The 23,773-nt window shown below is 36.1% G+C and overlaps 4 protein-coding genes across 4 annotated transcripts in view; 2 read left to right on the top strand and 2 right to left on the bottom strand.

Moving 5' to 3' along the window:
• Positions 1–11,636, top strand: part of LOC306862576 (collagen alpha-1(XXVII) chain A) — a 62,262-nt gene extending 50,626 nt beyond the window's left edge. Inside the window, exons 38-61 of the mRNA XM_079405464.1 lie at positions 722–775; positions 873–980; positions 1,165–1,218; positions 1,352–1,405; positions 1,679–1,735; positions 1,834–1,887; positions 3,132–3,185; positions 3,282–3,335; positions 3,594–3,647; positions 3,963–4,070; positions 4,154–4,261; positions 4,636–4,743; positions 4,892–4,945; positions 5,494–5,556; positions 5,712–5,765; positions 5,859–5,894; positions 6,583–6,600; positions 6,706–6,741; positions 7,077–7,103; positions 7,268–7,333; positions 7,857–8,025; positions 8,172–8,281; positions 8,407–8,607; positions 10,269–11,636. Coding sequence (XP_079261590.1) covers positions 722–775; positions 873–980; positions 1,165–1,218; positions 1,352–1,405; positions 1,679–1,735; positions 1,834–1,887; positions 3,132–3,185; positions 3,282–3,335; positions 3,594–3,647; positions 3,963–4,070; positions 4,154–4,261; positions 4,636–4,743; positions 4,892–4,945; positions 5,494–5,556; positions 5,712–5,765; positions 5,859–5,894; positions 6,583–6,600; positions 6,706–6,741; positions 7,077–7,103; positions 7,268–7,333; positions 7,857–8,025; positions 8,172–8,281; positions 8,407–8,607; positions 10,269–10,415 — 1,848 coding nt within the window. The 3' untranslated portion in view covers positions 10,416–11,636. The remainder of the gene's footprint in view (positions 1–721; positions 776–872; positions 981–1,164; positions 1,219–1,351; positions 1,406–1,678; positions 1,736–1,833; positions 1,888–3,131; positions 3,186–3,281; positions 3,336–3,593; positions 3,648–3,962; positions 4,071–4,153; positions 4,262–4,635; positions 4,744–4,891; positions 4,946–5,493; positions 5,557–5,711; positions 5,766–5,858; positions 5,895–6,582; positions 6,601–6,705; positions 6,742–7,076; positions 7,104–7,267; positions 7,334–7,856; positions 8,026–8,171; positions 8,282–8,406; positions 8,608–10,268) is intronic.
• A 1,857-nt stretch (positions 11,637–13,493) lies between these two features.
• Positions 13,494–16,160, bottom strand: LOC306862487 (uncharacterized protein). Its single transcript, XM_079405302.1, has 3 exons — positions 15,842–16,160; positions 15,628–15,687; positions 13,494–14,251 (listed from the first exon to the last, which is right to left on the bottom strand). The coding sequence occupies exons 1-3, from the start codon at positions 16,029–16,031 to the stop codon at positions 14,115–14,117; spliced, it is 387 nt and encodes a 128-aa protein (XP_079261428.1). The 5' UTR covers positions 16,032–16,160; the 3' UTR covers positions 13,494–14,114.
• Positions 16,161–17,187: 1,027 nt separating this feature from the next.
• On the bottom strand, positions 17,188–19,834 carry LOC306862468 (large ribosomal subunit protein eL28-like). Its single transcript, XM_079405282.1, has 5 exons — positions 19,557–19,834; positions 18,920–19,013; positions 17,931–18,054; positions 17,557–17,675; positions 17,188–17,327 (listed from the first exon to the last, which is right to left on the bottom strand). The coding sequence occupies exons 2-5, from the start codon at positions 19,001–19,003 to the stop codon at positions 17,238–17,240; spliced, it is 417 nt and encodes a 138-aa protein (XP_079261408.1). The 5' UTR covers positions 19,004–19,013; positions 19,557–19,834; the 3' UTR covers positions 17,188–17,237.
• Positions 19,835–23,739, top strand: LOC306862467 (uncharacterized protein). Its single transcript, XM_079405281.1, has 7 exons — positions 19,835–20,093; positions 20,559–20,670; positions 20,863–20,975; positions 21,054–21,153; positions 22,257–22,378; positions 22,468–22,562; positions 22,714–23,739. The coding sequence occupies exons 1-7, from the start codon at positions 20,003–20,005 to the stop codon at positions 22,753–22,755; spliced, it is 675 nt and encodes a 224-aa protein (XP_079261407.1). The 5' UTR covers positions 19,835–20,002; the 3' UTR covers positions 22,756–23,739.
• Positions 23,740–23,773: the final 34 nt, after the last annotated feature.

Here is a 23,773-nt window from a genome sequence, read left to right as displayed (position 1 = left end):
ACTTTTTTTTGTTGTTGTATATTACAATGTCAACATTGTAATATGTCATCTATCACAAAAAAACAATGGCGTTTTGTAGAAAAAATAAAAACATGTGACAAGTCAATTATGCCTAAAAATGTCCTACAGAACTTTGACCCTTCTGAAAAGTTATTATATGGGGACAAAAACTGTTGTTTTAGTATTATTTATAGTAGCATTGATTAATATAGCATATTGAATTTGCTTTTATATATTATTTACATTTTAATTTTAAATTTTAGAATTTATCATTATAATTTTTCAATTTTATCCTGTTTATTTAATATTTATATTTTAAATTTTCATTTTGATTTTACCTTAAGTTTTAGTCATTTTTATATAATTGTGTATTTAGTAATAATTTTGTTTTAGTAATTCAAGTAAACCTCAACTTACTTTGTTTTAGTTAGTTTCCAAGACAAGATTTTAAATTTTTCAGTTTTCTAAGTTTAATTATACATTATATTATATTATATTATATTATATTATATTATATTATATTATATTATATTATATTATATTATATTATATTATATTATATTATTATATTTATTTCATTTTACTTAAGCTTTATTTCAGGTAACATAAACTTTTTAATAGTTTTAATTATTTTAATAATAATATATTTTTTATTTTTTTTGCAAAATGATGGTGGGGTTTGTTTTTGTTGCTTTCCCTCATTTTTGCATGCGTGTTTTAGGGTCCTGAAGGAAAACCTGGTAAAAATGGTGAGAGAGGGAAGCCAGGGTTTAAGGTAAGACATTCCAGTTCAAGATAACTTTTAGTTTGGTTATTTAATTATCTTTAGTCTATTAAGCACATTATTGACTGTACTTTCACATTGCCTGCAGGGTGCCAAAGGTAACATCGGCCACCTGGGAGAGACTGGAGCCATGGGAAAGATCGGACCAATCGGAACCACCGGACCAAAGGGCTCTCGAGGAACCATCGGACATGTGGTAAACAGATACATCAGTTCTTATTTAGTTCAGTTGAACTGACAGTGCTTTTTACCTGCACAAGAAACATGTCTGCCTCACCTTCTCTCTCATCTTTCACATCTTTATGTCACTGTTGTTTCCATGCAGTTTGCTACAAATTACAATAAATTTGACATTGACTTTGACTTTCGCTGTGTCTTAGGGCGCTCCCGGGCGTATGGGGATGCAGGGTGATCCAGGCATTTCAGGATATGAGGTGAGCTCAAAAACAAGTGCAGACACCATCACATGATCATATTAGCGCATTAACAATTATTCATTCTCACATCAGTGCGCTGATTTATCAACTCAAGTCTGCTAGTGCTTAAAAGCTCTTTCTTTCTCTACAGGGTCACAAAGGACCTCAAGGTCCAATAGGATCCCCGGGACCAAAGGGTGAAAAGGTAAAGTGTATTTATGACTCATTTTGTTCATAAATTTCCATGTGACCTGCACAATAATGTCTATGCTAGAAGTGGATCTGAATACAGAAATCTTTAAAATACGGTGATATTTTCTCAAAGTGCCTTTAAATACCATGTACAATTAATATTATAATGAAGCATCATCATAATATCATATTATATATTAACATATATCATTAGGCACACTAATATGAACTGCTTTGAATCAGTTTTCTATAATCATCTGATATATTGCACTATGTAATGTTTTAGGGTGAACAGGGGGACGATGGGAAGGTGGAGGGTCCTACTGGTCCTCCAGGACTCCGAGTGAGTCTCTCTTATTATCATGTTTATATCTGTCTGTGATTTCCTCTAATTTCATTAGCGATATTCACAGCTTCATGCATGTGTTTGTGTTTTTTCAGGGTCCAACTGGAAAGCGAGGAGACAGGGGCGAATCAGGAGATCCAGGATACATGGTGAGATAAGAAAGCCTGCTATTGTCTAACTGCATATGAAGCACATTAGCTAATTTGTTTGCATGCTGTCGGCGCACACCAACATGTGACCGTTTCCTGTAGTAGATTAACAACTGCCAACTGAGACGTTTATAGGCTGTTTTATATGGTAATGGGCTAAACATAAAAAATATGTTATAGATCACATGAAGATGAAAACCAATTTCAAGACGGTTTTGATTAAATATCCACCAGCAGAAATATGGTTTGAGTGGAGATGTATGTGTTTTAATAGATAAATTATAAAACTTTGGATAGAGACTATACAATATTATTAGCAATGGAATGGAAAGCATCACTATTATTATAAATATTGCTCATACTTTAGGAGTTTATACAGATGGAATGGTGAGATTTGCATTATCAAACACCACTCTTCAGATTGTTTTTTTAATAAACAAAATAAACACAAATAAATACATTATCATACATTTTCTTTTAATTATAATTATTTAATTAGTTTGTACGCTATTATAGTTGTAATGTTTTTGAACCAATTTTATTTTTAGATTTTCCATTTTCAACTTAAGTTTTAGTCATTTTGTTGGGTTTTCTGTCACACACACACACACATATAAATATATTTCCTATAATATATAAACATATAAATATATATGTATGTATATACATATACCTATGTAAACATATATATGTGAACCTGGACCACAAAACCAGTCTTAAGTGTACATTTTTCGAAATTGAGATTTATACATCATCTGAAAGCTGAATAAATAATCTTCCCGTTGATGTCTGGTCTGTTAGGATCGGACAATATTTGGCCGAGATACAACTATTTGAAAATCTGGAATCTGAGGGTGCAGAAAAATACAAATATTGAATAAATCGCCTTTAAAGTTGTTCAAATGAAGTTCTTAGCAATGCATATTACTAATCAAAAATGAAGTTTTGACATATTTACAGTAAGAAAATTACAAAATATATTCATGAAACATGATCTTTACTTAATATCCTAATGATTTTTGGCATAAAAGAAACATCGATAATTTTGACTATTTTTAATATTTTTGGCTTTTGCTACAAATATACCCCAGTGACTTAAGACTGGATTTGTGTTCCAGGGTCACATATATATATATATATACACACACACACACACTCAAATAACTTAATAATAATATATAGTATATATTAATAATATTGTAATATTTTTAGTTAACTATAATAACCCAGTTTTGTATGTGCAGGGTCAACAAGGTGTTGATGGTTTTCGAGGCAAACCTGGTGCTCCTGGACTACCTGTGCGTATAATATGATATCAGATCATAATTACAGACATGCCTGCACTCAAATATGCACAAGAACACATTTTTGTTTATTTTTTAATGCATTTTTAGGGTGATCCTGGTCCACGTGGAATACAAGGCCCTAAAGGCTCCAAGGGAGAACAGGTAACGTTATGATTGCAGCTCATATGTGTGTTAGCATGTGTGCATATCTTTTGCTGGATTTCAGATTTCATTACTTATGTTTTGGAATGGTAGACATAAACAACATGTGGTAGAAATCAGAGTCTTGTCACATACTTCAGCAATAGGGGTTAGATGTGTGTGTATACGATTACTTCTGTGCCTGTGGATTTCATCTTGGCATTGCTTGCTTTTCTCATATTCTTTGTTATTCTCTATCACTTTCTCTCTGCCTCAAAGGGTCAGAAGGGTAAACAGGGTCAGCAGGGAGAGCGTGGTAGCAGAGGCTCACTGGTAAGAAGACTCAACGTTAGGGTGTATCTCACAAAGAAAAACAGGTCTAAAATCTCCTCAAATTTCAAAGAAATGGCTTCAAAGAGCAGTAAGTTACTGTGGATAAAAGCACCTGCAAAATGTAAAAATATAAATAACAATACTGTATTAAAATTAAGCGCCCCCTCAAATGTCATTACTGTAATACAAAAAGAAATGTTTTTGTATTTAAAATTATCATTAATAATTTTGTTTTATTAAAATCAGCACTTAAAAGGGCTTTCTTCCTTAATAACTTACTAAATGCCCAGTTTTCTCTGTATATTCTCTTATTAGGGTGTTGTTGGGTTGCCCGGCCCGAGAGGCACAGTGGGTCGAGAAGGACAGGAGGGCGTTCCTGGCACGGATGGGACCCCAGGAAAAGATGGAAGCCGAGGAATACCAGTAAGAATTCATGATCGGATCTCTGATTCCTGATATGATCTGTTGTTTCAGGTCTATTGCTTACATCTTTCTCTTTCTTGTAGGGTGATCAGGGAGATGATGGCGAGTTTGGTTTGCCTGGTAAACCCGGAGCACCTGGCAAAGTTGGCGTTATCGGTTTACCAGGCCCACAGGGATCATTTGGTCCAAAGGTCAGAGAATAAAATCTTACCATGATTATCACTAATTTATTTGTTTGTTTTGTTCATTCACATCCTAGGAAAAATACAAAAAGAATTTAATGAAAGAATAAAAGTTTAACACAGTTATAACATATTGATTGATTTATCATTAACATCCTAGACAAATTGCTAATTAATTAATTAATTAAAAATGCGTGCAAAGCTCAAAGATTAAAATTTGACCACAATTATAATACATTTACTTATTTATTTATCATAAAGGAAAATATTTATTTATTAAGATACTAGATGAAAAAAATATTGTATATTGTATTACATATATTATTATTTCTCTCAACTGAATTATTTTAATGTATGTATTTGTTATGTTTATATATGACTAGGGTGAGAGGGGTCTTTCTGGTCATCCTGGCCCTTCAGGAAAGAGAGGTTTTAAGGGAGGAATGGGTCTTCCTGGATCTCAGGGAGACCGGGGTCCTAAGGGCCAACCTGTAAGTATTACACCCAGACAAAAATACACCGAAACGTGCAATAAATACTGTTATTCTTCACTGAGAACTCCCCAAGCGACTGTATCCTGCTTACAAAAAACCCAGAGTTCATCTTGGAACAAAATATTAATAATAATCTTTGATTTAGGGTGACATTGGGGAACCCGGCTTTCCAGGGATGCTGGGAATGTTTGGACCGAAGGTGAGTTTTATCACCCATTGCCAGGTATCCCGTTTAAACCATTATTCATGGTAAAAAACAGAAATGTGATCGTCCGTGTGTGTCTGCCCAAGAGAAACAAAAATAGATGAGATTTATCTGTTCTGTTCCTTTGGGAAGCTTGTTTTTATCCACACGCTCAAAGAGCATCATAATTCACGCTCAAACTGAGGTGTATTTTTGTCAAGGAGCAGGATTTTCTCTGAAAGCCACAGCCTTGAGCTCATAAAACAGGACAAGCGCTTGTGGTTGCGGCATCCTAATTCATTCAGACTCATTCATGCCTCTGGTTTAACTTGATGAACTGGAGTTATGGAAAAATGGTGACCACCAGTGGTAGCCACACAAACACTGTGGTCCTGACAGTGATAAATAGACACATGTTTAATAGTGTCTGTGGCCATTGAATGTTCCGATCCATAAACCCTCTACTGCTGCTCATAACACACAAACACCACCAGCATTAATGTTGGGTTAGGCACAGCTGTGTGTTTGTTTATGTGGGCTTGATGTTTGGCTTGTTTATTCAGGGGCCTCCTGGAGGCTTTGGACTGAAGGGCATTCAGGGGCCTAAAGGGCCGCAGGGCAGCATGGTGAGCACATACACATCCATCCATCCGTCTATAAATAAATCTATAATATCTACATAAATGTCTACAAATAACTAGTCTAACAATTTAACTGACTCAATAGATCACATGACAGGTTTGATAGTGTTTTTATTGTAATATTTCCATGTCATTTTCAGGGTAGAGGGGGTTTGGCTGGACCTGTTGGTGTGATTGGTCCCATTGGTAGTCCAGTGAGTATACGTCACTTCACACACAATAGTGAACAGTGAGTGTGTTGATATCTGCTGTCTGACCTCCGCTCTCACACTGCTGTCTCTGTGTAGGGTCCGAGAGGAGACACTGGCAGCAAAGGAGAGATGGTGAGGCATGGATTTATTCTTTCTCTTCAGATCTTGATATCACAATGAAAATAACTTCGGTTGTCACTTCACCTTTTACTCCTTAATCGCGTTCTTTACACACATAATTCACTAAAATACAGGTAGTGATGGAACCAAACTGGACAACTAGTTGTTAATGACGTATTTGAACGCACATTAGAAATGTGTTTTCGTCTGTATGTGAGATGCAAGAAAATAACAGCGAAAGAAGTCTTAACATTAGGACATTTTGACCCGGGGTTAGTTGCGCTCACAAGCCCTGTGGTAAAGTGTCAGTGTTGCCAGATCTTCATAGAAAAAAACTAAAAAAACAAACAAGGACAAGCACAAAAAACGCTAAAACACCCAAATGCTTTGTTTTATAACACCAAAAAAATTAAAATAAAAAATTATATATCTCATATCTGCAACAGACCACTTTATTAACTCCATAAAGTGCCTAGCTTTATGAGCTAAGACCAAACAACATGCCTAAGAGAGTTTGTAAATATGAGGACATGGCAACACTGCAAGACAGCGCTCTCTAAAGCAGCCTCCCGAGCATAAACAACACACATCGAACTATAATTTAGGAGAAAAGCGGTTGTCACTCCTGAAACTTGCGGTGTGTACGTGGCCAGTATATCTTACAGGTTTCTCATAATCACGTTCTTTTTTTTTCACACAGGGTGTTCAGGGACCTCGAGTGAGTCTTTACTATGACACACACAGCATTTCCCATCATCCACTGCTTGTGTTCATTTTAAGGTCGCTTGTCTGTTTCTAACTTGTTTATTTGTGTGTTTTCCAGGGTGCTCCTGGACCACGTGGACCTCCTGGACTTCCTGTAAAACACATACACTTCTTTCTTTTAACAGATTCTCTCAGAAACGCAAACATTTATTTAGCTTTTTAGGACCTAGCATAGATGTCCACCGATTTGTTTCTAAGCATAATGACAGCAGTCTAACCCAGAAACGGTTCCATTTTAAAACATATATTTTTTTTAATTGTCCCGAATGTCCCCAACAAGACATTTTGTCAGAATCTGCTCAGTTGTAGGGACAATTTTTCCCCCAAACTGAAGTAACCCCATACACACCTATCTCTACTATGTTTAAATAATATCAGTATTATTCATTATGGCTGTGATTAATTGTTTTATTATTTGGTTCTCTACAGGGTCTACCAGGAATCCCACTGGCTTTGGTAAGAATTTTCAATAACCTTATTTATTTTAAATTATATATTTATTGGTTTATTTTTATTTGATTAATTTTTCATTCACTTTTTTCATTCATTTATTCACACATTCAATGTTATATTCTGTGTATCTGCGTTATTAAGTTTGCTCATGTGCATGTATGTTGTAGAAACAAGATTTTGGTCTTGGATTGGCCCAGCCAGTTTTTATGGAGACACATACTCAGAAAATAGAGGTGAGATCATTCAGACACATACACACAAAGGACACAGCCTGTTTATTTCAAATAATTCACTATGCTTTATTGGCCATTACCCACCTAACAAAAATATGTTTTAAGAACATTTTGCTAATGTTTCTATTAAGTTATGAAAATATTATTTCTGAATGTTCTCTGAACATCCGTTTTTTAAATGTTTTTCGAGGGGAGTTATGCAAACACTAAGGGAGCATTCCATTTAAAAAAAACATGATGTGAATGTTATTTTTGAATGTTCTCTGAACATTCTGAAAAAAGCAGTTACATTTAAATATATATATTAGATGAACATCCTACTGAAACATTTCAGAAGTAAAACATTCTAATGAAAAATGTCAAAATAACATATTTGTGCTAATATTTTGAGAACACTAGTAAAGACTAGAAACATCTGTAGGAACATTCTGTTAACATTACTAGAAGAAGGAACATTGGCAGAACGTTAAAGCAAAGATGTGTTGTTAGCTGCGTTTTAAAGGCTGTCTCGATGCTCTCTCAGGGTCGGGGTCTGATGGACATGCCCATGTTGGATCAGGCTCCAGAGATCCTGCGGACTCTCCATTACCTGAGCTCTCTGGTGCAGAGCCTGAAGAACCCGTTGGGCACACGAGATCATCCCGCTCGTCTCTGCAAGGATCTGCACGACTGCCGAGACACGCTCTACGATGGTGCGTGTGTGTTGGGCCTGAAAAGAGTTTCATTGTAGAGCTAAATACCACCTATAGCATCTGTAGATGTAGATCATTTTCATATTTCTGCCTTTTTAAATAGCATGTTATGTTTTGCTAATATATTTGTGTTCTGTTATTTTCAGGCACTTATTGGATCGACCCAAACCTGGGCTGCTCCTCAGACTCTATAGAAGTGACATGCAATTTCACCGGTGGCGGACGCACCTGCCTCAGGCCCATCACCACAGCCAAGGTCTGCAACATTCAGATGTTACATCATTATTTTTTTTATTTGATAAATGCATGTCCTTGTATCTTGAGAGGATGTGTTTACATAAGAAGTTTATAATCATACTGTGTTTCATTGGCTGGTTGCAGCTGGAGTTCAGTGTCGGACGTGTCCAGATTAACTTCCTGCATCTGCTGAGTGCCGGAGCGGAGCAACGAATCACTATCCACTGCTTGAACGTGATAATCTGGAGCCACGCCCCCTCCGAGCCTCCGCCCCAGAATGCAGTTCGGTTCCAGGCGTGGAACGGAGAGACGCTGGAGCCGGATGTGTTAGCAGACACCTGCTGGGTGAGCGTTCCCTTCAAAAAGCTAGCAATCACCTGGCAACTATTCAAAACACCTTAGCAACCTTCACTTAAAAATAATCACAGCAATCTTTTCATTATGTGCAAAGAAAATTAAAAACATAACTGTTTCTGTCAAGGTGCATGCTAAACAGAGTCTGATTAGCATTTGAGAGTTTTATTATTGATGTAAAATGGAGGAATTTGATAGTCCTGCTTTTTGGTTTTAGCACAAAAGAAGCATAACTAAAGAATAAATACAGACTTTTACATACAAGTAAGAATAAAAAGCACCAGTTATAAAAATTACCCCCCCCCCCCCCCCCCCCCCCAAAAAATAAAAAGAGAATAAGAAATCATAATAATCAGGGTTGTTATGAATGATCTGATCATTTGATCTGCATCCGGCAAGATAAAAAAAAATTTGGGTTAAAAATGATCTGAAATCAATATTTGAGCAAGTACATATCCACCCAGTGTTCAAAACTATCGCCTTGCTTTAGCCCGATTCACAACGGTTATCTTATAATAATGTTTTCTGATTTGAGTGGTACTGGTAGGTTTTCATGGGAAATTCAAGCATGGCACTGCGTCATTACATCACGCCTGTAAACATAAAGAAGTTGTCCCGGCTAGTAGGCTATCGCATGTGAGGATCCTGCAGGTGACGGATCATTTATAGCCTTTTCTCACAGCAGCTAGAATAATTAAATGTATCATTTTAATGGTGGATTGTAATCCAGAAAGTATTATGCATTTATGAAACACATGTGAATGAAATTCAATTATATTCCAGTTTTAAATGTGCTTCTGATTACAAATACCCTGAGTTTACACAAGATTTGTATTTTAAAGACAACCAGTTCGAAGGGAGCTAGTTTGTTTTCTGGGTTAAAAGAATTTCTTAATATGAAATTCGAATGGTATGACAATTAGATATTAGACTTTACAGAAATTGAAATCTACACACTAATACACACTATACTCATAGTCACGCAATGCTGATGTAGTTCATTTGAGAATATTTTTGAGAATTTGACTTACTTGTTCAGATTACAATATATGGTGAAAATTCTTATTTGGATCATATATTCCAAGACGTAGACTAAAATATGATTGCGAAGTACAGTAAATATCCACATCGAGGCGGTGACTGACTGCCACACATTCACCTCAAAACATTAGATTCATCCGCGCTGAAGCTGTGCCAGAGTACAACCCCACGCAAGCGAGATAATTCCGCAAGAAACTGCAATTCCAGATTTTCAAACAGAGATGGCGACAAAGAGGCAAAACTTACGGACTGCAGCTTTAAATATATGTGCAATTTAATTTAAATACATGTAAATAAGTTTTATATTAGTCATTAGTTTTATATAGTTATTATATTTATTAGTTTAGCTTTGATTCATTATTATTTCAGTTTTCGGTTTAGTAATTTGAATACGTCAAGCTACGCATTCATTTCTGTTTGTTGCCAAGGCAATTTTTTTTCATCTAATATTTATACGTTATTTTATTTCAGGTTTATTTACATTACCGAGAACCATTTTTTAATCGTTTTAATTGTAGTTAACAATAACACATGAATTTAGTCACAAATTAATTTCCTATGGACAATTTTGTATGCATGTTGTCAGTGATTGTGTGTTTTGTATTTTATAGCAACTGAACGGTCGCTGGCAACACGCTGACTTCCTTTTCCGGGTGTCGGACCCTGCCTTACTTCCTGTCATACGCATAGGCAACTTACCAAAGACAACGGCCTCATCGCGCTTTCACCTAGAAGTCGGACCTGTGTGCTTCCTGTAGTGTGTGTGAGATTGTGAGTGTGTGTGCTTGTCAAACACACAGGCCCCGCCCACGTCCCGCCCCCTTCAACATTCAGCCACTGATTGGACTGCAGAAACAGAAAGAGGTGGTGTGGGCGGTGCTTTGGGTTGATTTAGCACTTGAGACTCCTACAGTCTAAAGGAAATCCCGCCCCTACCAGCCATGGATGTCCAATCAGATTTGACTCCTCTAGAAAACAAGCCAATCATCTCGCAGGGACGAACACTCAGGACATTCGGGCCGGAGAAACTGCCAAGCCCTCTGTCTCAGTCTTTCTCTCTTCTTATCTGTCTGTCTCGGCCTATTTCTTTGGTGCTTGCTCTCTTTCAAATTAATAATAATAATAAGTTATTATAATACTTGTGCTTTTATAATAAGAATCAGCAGTTTATTGAAGAGATGAATTAAGATCATTGGGAGGTATTATATGTACATATACACTTATTGTTTATCTGATCTTTTATATGGTAATTTTGTCACATGTAAAAAAATGCTAAAGTGCAATAGGAAAACGAAGAAAAAATAATTGATTATATATTATAAGTGTGTGTATCATTAAGGAAGGTTTTTCAGGGGTGTTGTCATTCAAACGTGTCATTTTAACACTCCATCAGACAGGGAAGTGTGTGTGTGTTTGTGTAAATGAGGTTTGGAAGTGACTGTGAGTGTGTGTGTGTGTTTATGTGACGGATCAGTAAACAAATGAAGGTGCATGTTTCTATCAAACGTACAGACACACCTGTGTATATCAACATACATGACCCTTGTTTTTAAAACAGCCTGTCACTTTAAGGGGGCGTGTCTCAATCAAATGGGTGTGTCTTGTTCAAAGGGTTTATAAGGGTGAATCCCTCATGAAAACACATCTGGGTCATATTTCACCTAAAAAGAGAAGGAAAGCACAAATTTGCATGGTGACATTTTTGTGACATATTCACCCCCATATGCATTTTCACATGTTTATAGTTAATTTTTTAATTTGGATTATTTGCTATGAAGATTATTACCATAACACAGAAATTTTGAATTGCTGAAGTATTTCAGGAAAAAATTTGTTTAATTGTCATGAAAATGTCACAATGCATAAAGTGGACCTAAAAGGCTTTCTTTTGACTATGCAAAATGTACTTTTTATTTTTATTTTTTTGTTTGTTTTTTACTTTTTTTTCTTCTTTTTATTGATGCTGTTCAACAAGAGAGAAAAAATTACGTTTGTTTCCGATTTAAAAAAAGTGACTATATCACAAAAAAAGTTAGAGAAAAAAGGTCAAAATAATATAATAATAATAATTATTATAATTATTATTATTATCACAAAAAAAATCAGAATTACAAGAAAGTCGCAATTAGCTTTTTCAAAAAAAATTATCCATAGTTTTTTTTACTCTCAAGCACAAACTATCACAGTAGTTTATGTATTTCTTTTGATTTTGGTGTCAAATATGACTTAGTCGTGTTCTTGACAGGTTTTTGTGAGATTCACCCATTAAAGGTTTATCTCGTAACAATGGTGCTAATTTGAAGCTGTTGTGAAATTGATGCTTTTAGTGCCCGTGTTATTCTGAATTCTGATGTTAGTGTGAATTTTGTGTACTTTAAAGGTGCTCTCAGAAATGCAAGCCAAAATCCATGTTTAGTCCAGATGCGTCGCGTTTGCAGCACGTCTGCGCAGACCTGCGTTGAATGCACGACGCTATAAGCTTGTGTGCTTTCCTCTGTGGTACAGAAGTTTTGTACTTTCACCTCACTAGCAAAATCTAATGCCTTTTGTAAGGGAAAACATTTCTGTAGCTGGAATTGTCATCATCACGTGCAAATAATGATCTTATGCAAACGATATATTGCGTTCCCTACACCAGCAGTGATGTTCTGTTCAAAGCTTTTTGTTTCTTCATTCTTCATGACCGTGTGTATAATTCTGCAGGCTTTGATGTATACAGTGAGTCCCTTTTGCTAATTTAATGTTATTTAAATTTTACAAACGCGCTTTTAACCAAATTCCCTGTAGTGACAGAGTTTCTCTCCAGGTAACTTAATTATCCGTATGCCAACTGCTCTTACGGTTGATAGATTTATTTTATGTGTAAATTTGGGGTTCCAGAGAACAATATATTGCTTTTTTCAATCGGTTTTTATTTTTCTATCCTGTTTATTTTTGTCTATATTAATATTAATAATAATAATCTAAAGTCGTACTGTACCAGGACTGTGTTCTATAATATTCCTAAAGTTCTAAAATGGATTTTTAAACATGTGAACGTTCAGTGTCAGAAGGGTAGAATTCTGATTACCTCAATGCTCTGCCATTTCTGTTTGTGAAAATTCACCTCTCCAATTCAAGGCTCAGTAATCTCATCTCTGTCGGCTTCATCGTAATCAGTTTCTTCTCTGAACACGTCCTCCGTTTTGCTCAGTGTTGTTCTTCGCGTCAGTTTTCCGTACTTGGTTAAATATGTGGATTCTGAATTGGAATTAATGCTTACATACCCAATAAAGATGTTCTCATACCAAAGCCTGCATTTGGTGCTGTTGATTGATTAATACAAACCAACAGACTTTAGATAGGTTTGACGCCATTTTTAATCTGTTTGAAAACTATAGGGATAGATATTAGTCTTTCGAAGCACATGGTGTATAAAGGCCCTAGATCATGTAATTTCCACAACTCACACCTTGCAATGGATTACTTTTCAAATGACTTTTGATGGAGGTTTTGTCCACTGAAAGTTTATTAACTTGAAAGACGTTTCGGACTTTATTTTTAACGTAAGAATGGGCGCAGCCAGTTCTTGAATGCACGAGCCTTCCGTCCATTACCATCTCCTTCCTGTTATTTTTAATGGTCCAAAACCCCTTGTTATCTTGCTTAATATTGCAAATTGTTATATCTTGTATTGTTTTAATGTACTGTAATTGTAAACGCACTGTGTAGTACTTCTTACAGCACTTATTCTTGTAGTATACCTTTAGCAGCTTATAAATCAGAAGACTTGCACATTCACATAAAATAGCTTACATCAGCGTTTCAAAAATAACGTGGATAACTCAAATAGTAATACATTTTAAAAATCAAGATCTTTATTTTCCATTATGGTAACCATGAAATTCCTAATGGCATACCACTATTTATTTGTCCATTTATTAAAAACATGCAACTGTGCCAAACAGGTTATTTAAATACATTTATTTAGTATTTTAAAGTAGACTTGTTGAGTTTGAGGCAGTTGGGCACTGACAATCAATGAACAATTAAAAAAAATACTAACACTTCAAGTTCTTCAACCCAATGTGTTGCAACCGCAGCAATTTGAATTAAAAATGAGTTGCATTAAAAAACTCTTCTGACCTACATACAAAGATTAATAGTATTTAACCTGATGACGGTTTTACCTGCTTTACTCGCACATTTTAAGTGCTTACAAATACAGTACACCCTAAAAAAAAAAAAAGTCTGTAAAAATACAAGCTTATAAGCACATTACATTTTCAAGTTTGTTGTTTTTATTATTTGAAGTACATTATTTGGCAAGAATGTAGATTGAAACAATGGGCCTCAAACATCACCTTCTAGTCTGTATTTCCTTCTCTAACTTCACCAAGATTGACAATCAGTGTTGATCGAACTGGACTTAGATGTACCTGCTCTGAATGATGTTAAATAAGCTCTGCATATACACTTCATGAAAGAATGTGTGCAAGAACTAGAAGAGTGATAAATACGAAGGGGGCGTGTCCTGATGTGGCGTGGGCGGAGCCATGGAGATCGTGTCCACAGAGGGCGTGTTCCAACAGCAGGTGAGTCTCAGGTGTGATGCCTACAACACACACGTTTCAATCCATTACTGCACAATTGACAGTTTTGTTAAGCAAAACTAAACACTTTTTTGGATAATTGATACATATTTTATGACCTTGGCAACTAACTGAAATAAGTTTAAGTACTAAAAACCTAATCAAAACGACAACAACAAAAATCACTAACACAAATTAAAATAGCTAAAAATATATTTAAAAATATTAATAATGCAATAATGGTATAGAAATAATATTATAGTAGGACTGATTACTGATGACAGGGTTATGAGATCTGTATTAATTTTTTACACAAATTTGGGTTAAATGGCCTCATATAACATTTGATGCATAACAGATGCATACTGACATCTACTCTTTTATTATTTTATGTTTAGGCAACCTGTCACCAAAGTGAACTCGGTTGTGTCATGTTTCATTAGATCTCTCACACTGCAGCTGAAACTCTGACTTTAAATGTTGATGACGCAGGATGTCCTCTATTACACCTTTTTTATTTTGTCATAAAATATTACATAACTTAATGAATTACAATTGCTTTCAAAAATAATCTACTACTGCTGAAACAGCAGCACCTTGATCTAAAATAAAAATGTAGTTAATGTGAATGTTTTTAAAAGACGTCTCTTACCAAAGTTGCACTTATTTAATCAAAAATACAGTAAAAACATTGTGAAATAATACAATTTTTAAAAAACGTTTTCTATTTGAATATATTTTCAAATGTAAATTATTCCTGTGATCAAAACTGAATTTTCAGCATCATTACTCCAGTCTTCATTCTCGCACGATCCTTCAGAAATTGTGAAAATAAGATTTTTTCAGGATTAATAGATATGAAGTTAAAAAATAGAAATCTCTTTCATTTAAATGCCTTTTCTGTCACTTTCACATCAATTTCTTGTCCTTGCTTAATAAAAGTATCCTAATAATAATAAAACAAAAAACTTAGTGACCTCAAACTTTTAAACAGTACCTTATGCCTCTGTAACCATATATCTGCTTTTATATATTTTAGAAAGGACATAAAAGTGTGTAATCTCCAGTCCTCTGTGATCTGTCAATCAATGATTCCTGCCCTTATATGGTCACAGGAAATACACGTGCCATTATTGATGAGCAGTGTCCTGTTTCCATCATTACACAATGAGTCGATATAAAGCACGGGGATATAAATAGGGCCAAAATAAAAAATGACTTTTTGTATTATTTAAATGGGGGTTATTTAAAAAAAAAAAAAATTTATAACACAAATATGACCCTGGACCACAAAACCTGTCAACCTTTGACCCCTGTTAACTATTGTTACAAAGATAGCTACCAGTACTACTTATGACTGGTTTTGTGGTCCAGGATCACAGAATGAGGTTAAACTCACTGTGCTGTGACCATTCCTCCCAGAGATGCTGAAGCTCCTCGTCGTGTTCATGAGTGTGATCTGGAGCAAAACACATCACATAACTTTTTAATACGCAAAATTAGACATTACTCCACACCCTTAACGTTTACACTTGAAGATAACAGACACAATGCAAGATGTTGAGGATCATAAGTGAAGCGTTAGGAGAGTAAAGTCTGAAGCAGAGCAGCACCGGAGGGTCTGTGCTGGAACAGGAGCTGCCGCAGCTCTCGCAGGGCTCTCGTCAGGTTCTCCAGCTGGTCGTGGAGGTGGATGTTCTCCTCGATCAGAGCGTGGATGGTGTCCTGCAGCTCAAACGCTCGACAGCACACACTCAGCAGCACACAAACACACACACAGCGCAGAGCCGGCGAGCGACGCATCCTGAACACACACACCTGACATCAGAACGACATCTTCACATGAACACACTTCTGCAGGCTGAGGACACACTCATCTGACAGTCTGATACAGTGAGAGAGGGCTGTTCTCTGCTTTATCCTGATCAATTCAATCATTAGTGAACTCATGATCATAGATTATACTGATGCAGCCGGATAAACTCTACAGCTGCACTGCAGTATCACCACACTTCACTCATAAAACACTCATCTGTCGTGTTATTCACCAAAACTATTACAAAATGTTTTAGGTAATTAAAATTAAGCCGAAATAAAGCTGCCTAAAACTGAAAAATATATTAAAGCCATATGTAAACATTAAAAAACCATTAATAAAAATAAAACTTGTGCTAAAAATTAAATGAAACATTACATTAACAAAAATATTTTGATGGTGCATTAAGTATTAGTAGAATAACTGATCATTCATAGCAAAAACACTAAGAAAACTAAAATGAAAATATTAAATATACAACCTAATTCAATACTAATACTTTGCTATATTCCAAGCAAATGAGATTTGAGAGCTGCAGCAGAGGAGATGATTTTCTGTGAATTACAATTAAATAAAAATATATTGTGCAAGTTAAGGACATAGGTTTGGAATGACATAAGAATGAATAAATGACAGTGTCTTCAATTCTGGATGAATCAAGCTTTCTGCTGATTAGCTTATGGACTTTAACACCCTAGTGGATAAAGCATGTGGAATTCTGGGATACATGTACATCTATTTTACATTTATGCAAGATTCATACACCTTCATGTAAGGAAAGGGAAGTCACACTCCAACACGTAGCAAAAGATAATATATGCATGAAGCATCAAGTTCAATCCGCAAAGTGGTTTAATGCTTTAGCTTGACTTAATGACATTAAATGTTGAATGGCAAAAAAATCCTGATAATCCATTAAACATTCATCGGCTTTTAGCATTGTTTAGATAAAATGCATGAGCATTTCATAAGCATGAAAGTTAAGCCATGAAATTGATAAACTGTTGCTCCGCTTCATTCACTCATGAAATGCCCACAAGTAACAGGAGGAAAAACCTGTTGAATATGCATACCTGCTTCACAAGTAACCAGAGGTTCAATGCATTTTGAACAGACTGATACAAATGAGACCTGGAGATAAGAAACTTTGAACAAAAGAGCTTTATTAAGTCAAAAGTTTTATATGCAACTATTTATGAACTCTTGGGAGCCCTGGTGCGCTTCTTCCGCACCACCACAGGCTTCTGACTCCTCAGGATGGCGCTAACGCGTCTCAGAGCAGCCTGGAAGACAGAGAGAGCAGCAGTCATCTACTGAACAAGTGCATTAACTCAATTGATTTTAATGAAACGGCATGCTTCCACTTTGGAGCCTTAAACCTCTTGTACATTACATAGAAACAATGAACTGAAAGTTTGAAAGTATTTCCTACAAGCAAAAGGTGTTCTACTACAAATAACTAAACCGTAAAATTAATGTTTCAAAAGAGGGTTCTGGGCTGTGTGAACTTACCATGCGCAAGTCCCTCCTGTATTTATTTTTGCGGATCATGTTCCTCACGCTGGCGAGGGTGGCGCGGGAGTTCTTGTTGATGGTGATCTTCTCATAGGAAGTGGCAGGTTTAAATGGACCTGAAACACATGCATGCTTTTAACTTCTAAAGAACACCAGCAGCCATTTAAAAGCAGATTCAGAGCAGAGACGTCTAGATTAATGGCTGATTTCATTAATAAATCACATTGCTGTGTCATCCTCTGGCTTTGAGACAGCATTTGATTCCAAAACAAATATGCAATCTTACAGCATTCTACTACTATGCAATGTGAAATTCATTGAGCTTCGATAGGGTCAAGTCTGAATCCCTGAACCTGTAAGTGCGTGCTCACCTGCACGTTTCTTCAGGATGACGACCACACCTTTGCCATCAGCGGCCGGCTCAATGCCAACGGTCTTGCGGTGAATCAGACCATTGAAGCGGAAAGCATTCCTGGCCTTTAGGTTATTTGGCTCCTAAAAGAAATCAGAAAGTAATGATTATTTAATATGCAGCAAAACAAAAAATACAACTACAGCAATGCTCCAGTGGATCTGACAGGGTCACAAACAATAGTAAAAAAAAAAAAAAAAAAATCAACACACTGCAGTTAAATGGATAATTGTGCATAGGTTGGATAACATGACTTTTTTACCAAGGTTATTTCAGTAGAAATTCATGTCCCTTGATACAAGTTAGTAAAATTACACAGATTTGAAGATAGGCAGGTCATGACATCCATTAGAAACTGGAAACAAAGGCATGTGTCAGGCTTGTAAAATCACACTTATGCATATTCAAAAGTGCCAGTTTTCCTGTTCGTCCATTCTGCCCATTACTGGAACACAGCAGCTCATAAACAGCAACTTAAAACATTTGCTAGATAAACCCTGAAGCAGGTACACTAGGTGACAACCACATATGGCTGGAAAAGAAATCTCTTGCGTTCTCAGCTCAGCTTAATCCAAAATGGGGAAGTCGTGGCCTAATGGTTAGAGAGTCAGACTCGTAATCGAAAGGTTGCGGGTTCGAGTCCCCGGCCGGCAGGAATTGTAGGTGGTTGTAGGCGCTCTCTCCACCCTCAATACCACGACTGAGGTGCCCTTGAGCAAGGCACCGAACCCCCAATTGCTCCCCGGGCGCCGCAGCATTGGCTGCCCACTGCTCCGGGTGTGTGTGTGTGTGTGTGTGCATTTGTTCACTACTCACTGCTGTGTGTGTTAAACGCAGAGCACCAATTTCGAGTATGGGTCACCATACTTGACAATACGTCACGACTTAAAACCGAGTCAAGCCCCGTCTCAGCAGTGTCTTGAGTGTAGCTGGACAGCGGTGACTTACGGTGCTGTAGGTCTGCTTGTTCCTCTTGATAAGAAAACTGGAGGTGTTCCTGATGACCATCCACTGCAGGTAAGGCGATGCCATGATGACGGTCCTGAATGCATGAATCAAAGCAATACATATCACATATTCAATAACAGACAGTTTACATCAACTGCATATCCATAAACTACACTTTAATATATTACAGAACAAATGTTTTCTCTCTATACTCCTTCACTTGTTTTTGTTCTGTTGTAATTTTGTTCCCCTGAACAAAATATACAGATGAACAGAATTTGTGCATGTACTCCTGTCAAATCACCAACTCATATAAAACCAGAGCTTTACAATGGCACATAAACCTACTTACTAACACAAGTGAAGCTCAGATTGTGAGAAAATCCTAACTTTATTTCTCAGTCTAGACTGATTTTCACCCTAACTAGCTTGACTCTCTCACTGAAGGCCTCGCTAAGCAACACCGGCAGCGTTTATAATAAAATGTCCTACTTTTTATTGTCACTACACCAATTGCTATAGTTCACAGGCAGCTTATAACATATTCGACGCAGATATATACCCGTTCAATGCTGAAACGCGCGTTATAAAGCGTTTTAATCGAATGTTAAAAGGCAGCACAAGACGACCACGTTACCTTTACAGCAGAGGAAGAGCGAGGAAAGGAATGAGTTCCACTTCCGCTGCTTCTTTCGTACTTTCTTACGCCTCTGTGAGAATTAGTCCCTTAGTCATTCACCTTCTATTTCAGACTGTATAAAATACGAAAATATGTTTGAGATGTCTTCTCAAATAGTGTTTTTGGAAATTTACTAAAAAAATCTTTCTTTAAATATATTTTAAACAGGACTATATGCGCGGAGGGAGACGAGCAGCTCAGGCGTCAGTGGTGCAGTCCGTGAACCTCACGCGCTCGTGCGCTCTACGTCATGCGTTCTCCAACCATAACAACCCAGCCCGTTACACGTTATTATGATTCCCATTCAGCCTCATCGAGGACAGATAGATGATATAAATGACAGCGGAGTATAGACAGAGGATATTATTATTCGTATGATGAAATAAGCAGCCAGTACTGCAGTGATGGAGGAGGAGGGAGATCTGGAGGCTCTGGGAGAGAAACTGTATGATCTGATATATCCTAAATACACTGAGATGACACCTAAACTTACAGGTGATACAGAATCAATCTATCTATCTATCTATCTATCTATCTATCTATCTATCTATCTATCTATCTATCTATCTATCTATCTATCTATCTATCTGTCTATCTGTCTATCTGTCTGTCTGTCTGTCTATCTATCTATCTATATCTCTATCTGTCTCTGTCTGTCTGTCTGTCTGTCTCTGTCTGTCTGTCTTTCTGTCTGTCTGTCTGTCTCTGTCTGTCTGTCTGTCTTTCTGTCTGTCTGTCTGTCTCTGTCTGTCTGTCTCTCTGTCTCTGTCTGTCTCTCTCTCTGTCTGTCTGTCTGTCTTTCTGTCTCTGTCTGTCTGTCTGTCTGTCTGTCTGTCTGTCTGTCTGTCTGTCTGTCTATCTGTCTGTCTCTCTCTCTGTCTGTCTGTCTCTGTCTGTCTGTCTGTCTGTCTGTAATATCGTGATGATTCTAGTTGACCTGTAGCTGTGTGATGTTTGCAGGTATGTTGTTGGAGCTGCCTGCTTCTGTTGTGTCTCAGATGTTGTTTGATGAAGCTCTACTGAATAAAGCTCTGGAAAGAGCACTGACCGCTCTCATGTCACCTGACAGCAGGTATCACACACAGTTTTTACAAAACTTAAAATGCTAAATAATGGACACAGTTTGCAGATTTGAGCATGTAATGTAGTGACATCGCAAGACAACAATGAAGGTTACTTAAAATTACATAATTTTTCTATGTAAATAAAAAATTTTAACTTTTGGGTAATACATAATTAAACTTCTGTGGTATTGTATTGCTAGTGAACCCGTGTCTCACACTGATGATGTGGCGTCTGTGTCCTCCGACTCTCTGGGTGAACAGCTGTATGACCTCATTGACCTCTACAACACTGGACACACACAGAAAATAACAGGTACATTTACTGACATGCTGCAAAAAAATAATAATAAAAAAAGTCTGGTATTTTAATGTTGCCATGACAAATATTCAGGCATGTTATTTGAGCAGAAGAAGGAGGCGGTGCTTCAGCTGCTGTCGGATCATTCGCTCCTCGAGGAACGAGTCAAGATCGCCTTGAAAACCTTGCAGGAGTAGGTGCCTTTGGATTTGGTATTAGCAGCATCGATCGTGATCAGATCGTGAGTTTGATTCAAATGAATGTTGAGTTGGAGCGACAGAAAGAGGAATTCTTAAATTTCCTAAAAAATCCAACACGACTTCACAAAAGTTTAGTGACAAAGAATACATCATTTTAATTGATTATTCTCAATTCTGAATAACACACAACCCTGTTTATTAGTGTTTGACAAACTCACATTCATATACATGCATACTGAAAAAAAAAAACACTGGTTGGCAAAAAAAAGGCATATACATAATACCTAATTTAATAATGAGTTCAAAAATTAATTTTAATTATATATATATATATATTAGTGCTTTCAAACGATTAATCGCATCTAAAATAAGTTTTTGTTTGCATAATATATGTATGCTGTTTATATTTATTATGTATATATAAATACACTCAAGTATATATTTCAGAAAAAAATTGTTTATATATTAAAGATATTTATTTATAATATACATTTTATTAATATAAATGTGTAAATACATGTAAATATTTTCAAAATATATACATGCATGTATATTTATATATACATAATAAATATACACAGAATACGCATATATTATGCAAACAGAAACTTATTTTGTATGTGATTTAATCATTTGACAGCACTAATATATATATATATATATATATATACATATACATATTTAATGAACTTGTCAAAATAAAGTCATTTAAAAGTCAAAAGATTCACAAAAAGAAGTACTCAAAATTGTATAATTCAATTTACAGTCTGCAAAGGTGTGGAAAAAGCGGAAATCAGGATTAGCCATAAAATGATGTCTTCAGAATTATGTGAAGATTGAACAAATATTTGTAAACAAGCTCAGATTCATGTCTTTGTGTCAGTTTTTCTGCTGATCACACAAGACTTCTTACTATGAAATGCATCATTTTATGAGACAGTGTGACATGCTTGAGCAAAACAGACACTATTTTTGGAATCAACATTTCAAAATTAGTAAGAAACAAGTATTGGATTTGATTCAGCAGATAAGATGCAGTGTATTTGTAAAGTTTGAAATATGCAAGAAAGAACTGCTGTGTTTATCTGCGGCTCAGGCAGGGTGAAGAGGGGACAGACGTGAGTGACGGCTCTGACCGAGAGGAAGTGGAATCCATTGGAGAGATGCTTTTCAATGTTGTGCATCAGTTAGACCCCACCCACTGCGCTGACATCACTGGTGAGTTACTCAGCTCAGTTGAACACAAACTTCTTAACTTGAGATGTTTATGTGCATGCTGTGTGATATGATGAATGTGTGAACATTAGGGATGCTGCTGGAAATGGATTCTGCAATGCTGAAACAGATTCTGTCCGACCGGGGCATGCTGGAGGTCGCAGTTCAGAGAGCAAAAAGCACACTGGTACTTTAATCAAATATACACACACTCCCAAGGTTTTATTGTAATTTGTGTACTTGCTATCAAGGTATGCTTTTGTGCAAGCTTTTTAAACTAATATTCCTCACTTTTAGCTACAGAAGAGCTGTGAACATGTTTTTCTCTTTGTCCACAGGAGGGCAATCTAAGCCCAACACACTCAGAGATGTCAGAATGAGGCTTGGAGTCTCTGCAAGGAACTTTGTACTTGGGTCTTTTAGGCCTAAATTGCTGTGCACTTTTTAGGATTTTTGACATTTATTGATATAGAGGAGGAGGAAAAGATTGTGAAGAAAAAAGGTGGAATTCCATCAGGCTGGATTTGAACCTGCTTTACCTGCATGAGCACCTAAATGCATCTAGAGCATGTGCATTAACCACTAGGTCGTGGCTTTTACATTCCAGATGCGGCTGCACATTTTTATGTGCACATTTACAATAATATAATGATTTGTCATAATCAGCTGTTTGTAAATAAAGAATGCAAAGTTTTTCTCTGTAGTTTTGTATGAGATTTATGTAAATTCTAAAAATACTACAGCCATGAAAATGTATTTAAAAAAAAATGAAATGTGACCCTGGACCACAAAAGCAGTCTTAAGTCGCTGGGATATATTTGTAGCAATAGCCAAAAATACATTGCATGGGTCAAAATTATCAATTTTCCTTTTATGCCAAAAATCATTAGGATATTAAGTAAAGATCATGTTCCATGAAGATATTTTGTAAATTTCTTACCGTAAATATATCAAAACGTCATTTTTGACTAGTAATATGCATTGATAAGACCATCATTTGGACAACTTTAAAAGTGATTTTCTCAATATTTTGATTTTTTTGCACCCTCAGATTCCAGATTTTCAAATAGTTGTATCTCGGCCAAATATTGTCCAATCCCAACAAATCATACATCAATGGAAAGCTTATTTATTCAGTTTCAGATGATGTATAAATCTCAATTTCGAAAAAATTGACACTTAAGACACTTAAGTTTTGTGGTCCAGGGTCATAAATGGTTTTAAGAACAAGTTTTAATTTTATTTTCTCTCTCTCCTTCTAGATACTTCAGAAGAAATCAATACTTTTATTCAGCAAGGATGCATTAAACTGATCAAAGGTGACAGTAAAGGCATTAATAAATGATATAAAAGATTTCTATTTCAAATAAAAGCATGTTTTACTTTCATGTCATCATG

Source organism: Barbus barbus (genome assembly GCF_936440315.1).
Source record: "Barbus barbus genome assembly, chromosome: 43".
In the NCBI taxonomy this organism is placed as follows: Eukaryota; Metazoa; Chordata; class Actinopteri; order Cypriniformes; family Cyprinidae; genus Barbus; species Barbus barbus.
This window is presented reverse-complemented; position numbering and strand designations above follow the sequence as displayed.

Coding starts and splice junctions, on each gene's coding strand:
- LOC306862487 (XM_079405302.1), bottom strand. CDS start 16,031: ATGCGTCGCTCGCCGGCTCTGCGCTGTGTGTGTGTTTGTGTGCTGCTG. Junction 15,688..15,841: donor GTTCCAGCACAGACCCTCCG/GTGCTGCTCTGC, acceptor GTTTTGCTCCAG/ATCACACTCATGAACACGAC. Junction 14,252..15,627: donor GGAGGAATGGTCACAGCACA/GTGAGTTTAACC, acceptor TGTGTGTTGTAG/GCATCACACCTGAGACTCAC.
- LOC306862468 (XM_079405282.1), bottom strand. CDS start 19,003: ATGGCATCGCCTTACCTGCAGTGGATGGTCATCAGGAACACCTCCAGT. Junction 17,676..17,930: donor CATCCTGAAGAAACGTGCAG/GTGAGCACGCAC, acceptor CATGTGTTTCAG/GTCCATTTAAACCTGCCACT. Junction 17,328..17,556: donor ACAGGAGGGACTTGCGCATG/GTAAGTTCACAC, acceptor TCTGTCTTCCAG/GCTGCTCTGAGACGCGTTAG.
- LOC306862467 (XM_079405281.1), top strand. CDS start 20,003: ATGGAGGAGGAGGGAGATCTGGAGGCTCTGGGAGAGAAACTGTATGAT. Junction 20,094..20,558: donor GATGACACCTAAACTTACAG/GTGATACAGAAT, acceptor TGATGTTTGCAG/GTATGTTGTTGGAGCTGCCT. Junction 21,154..22,256: donor GCCTTGAAAACCTTGCAGGA/GTAGGTGCCTTT, acceptor TCTGCGGCTCAG/GCAGGGTGAAGAGGGGACAG.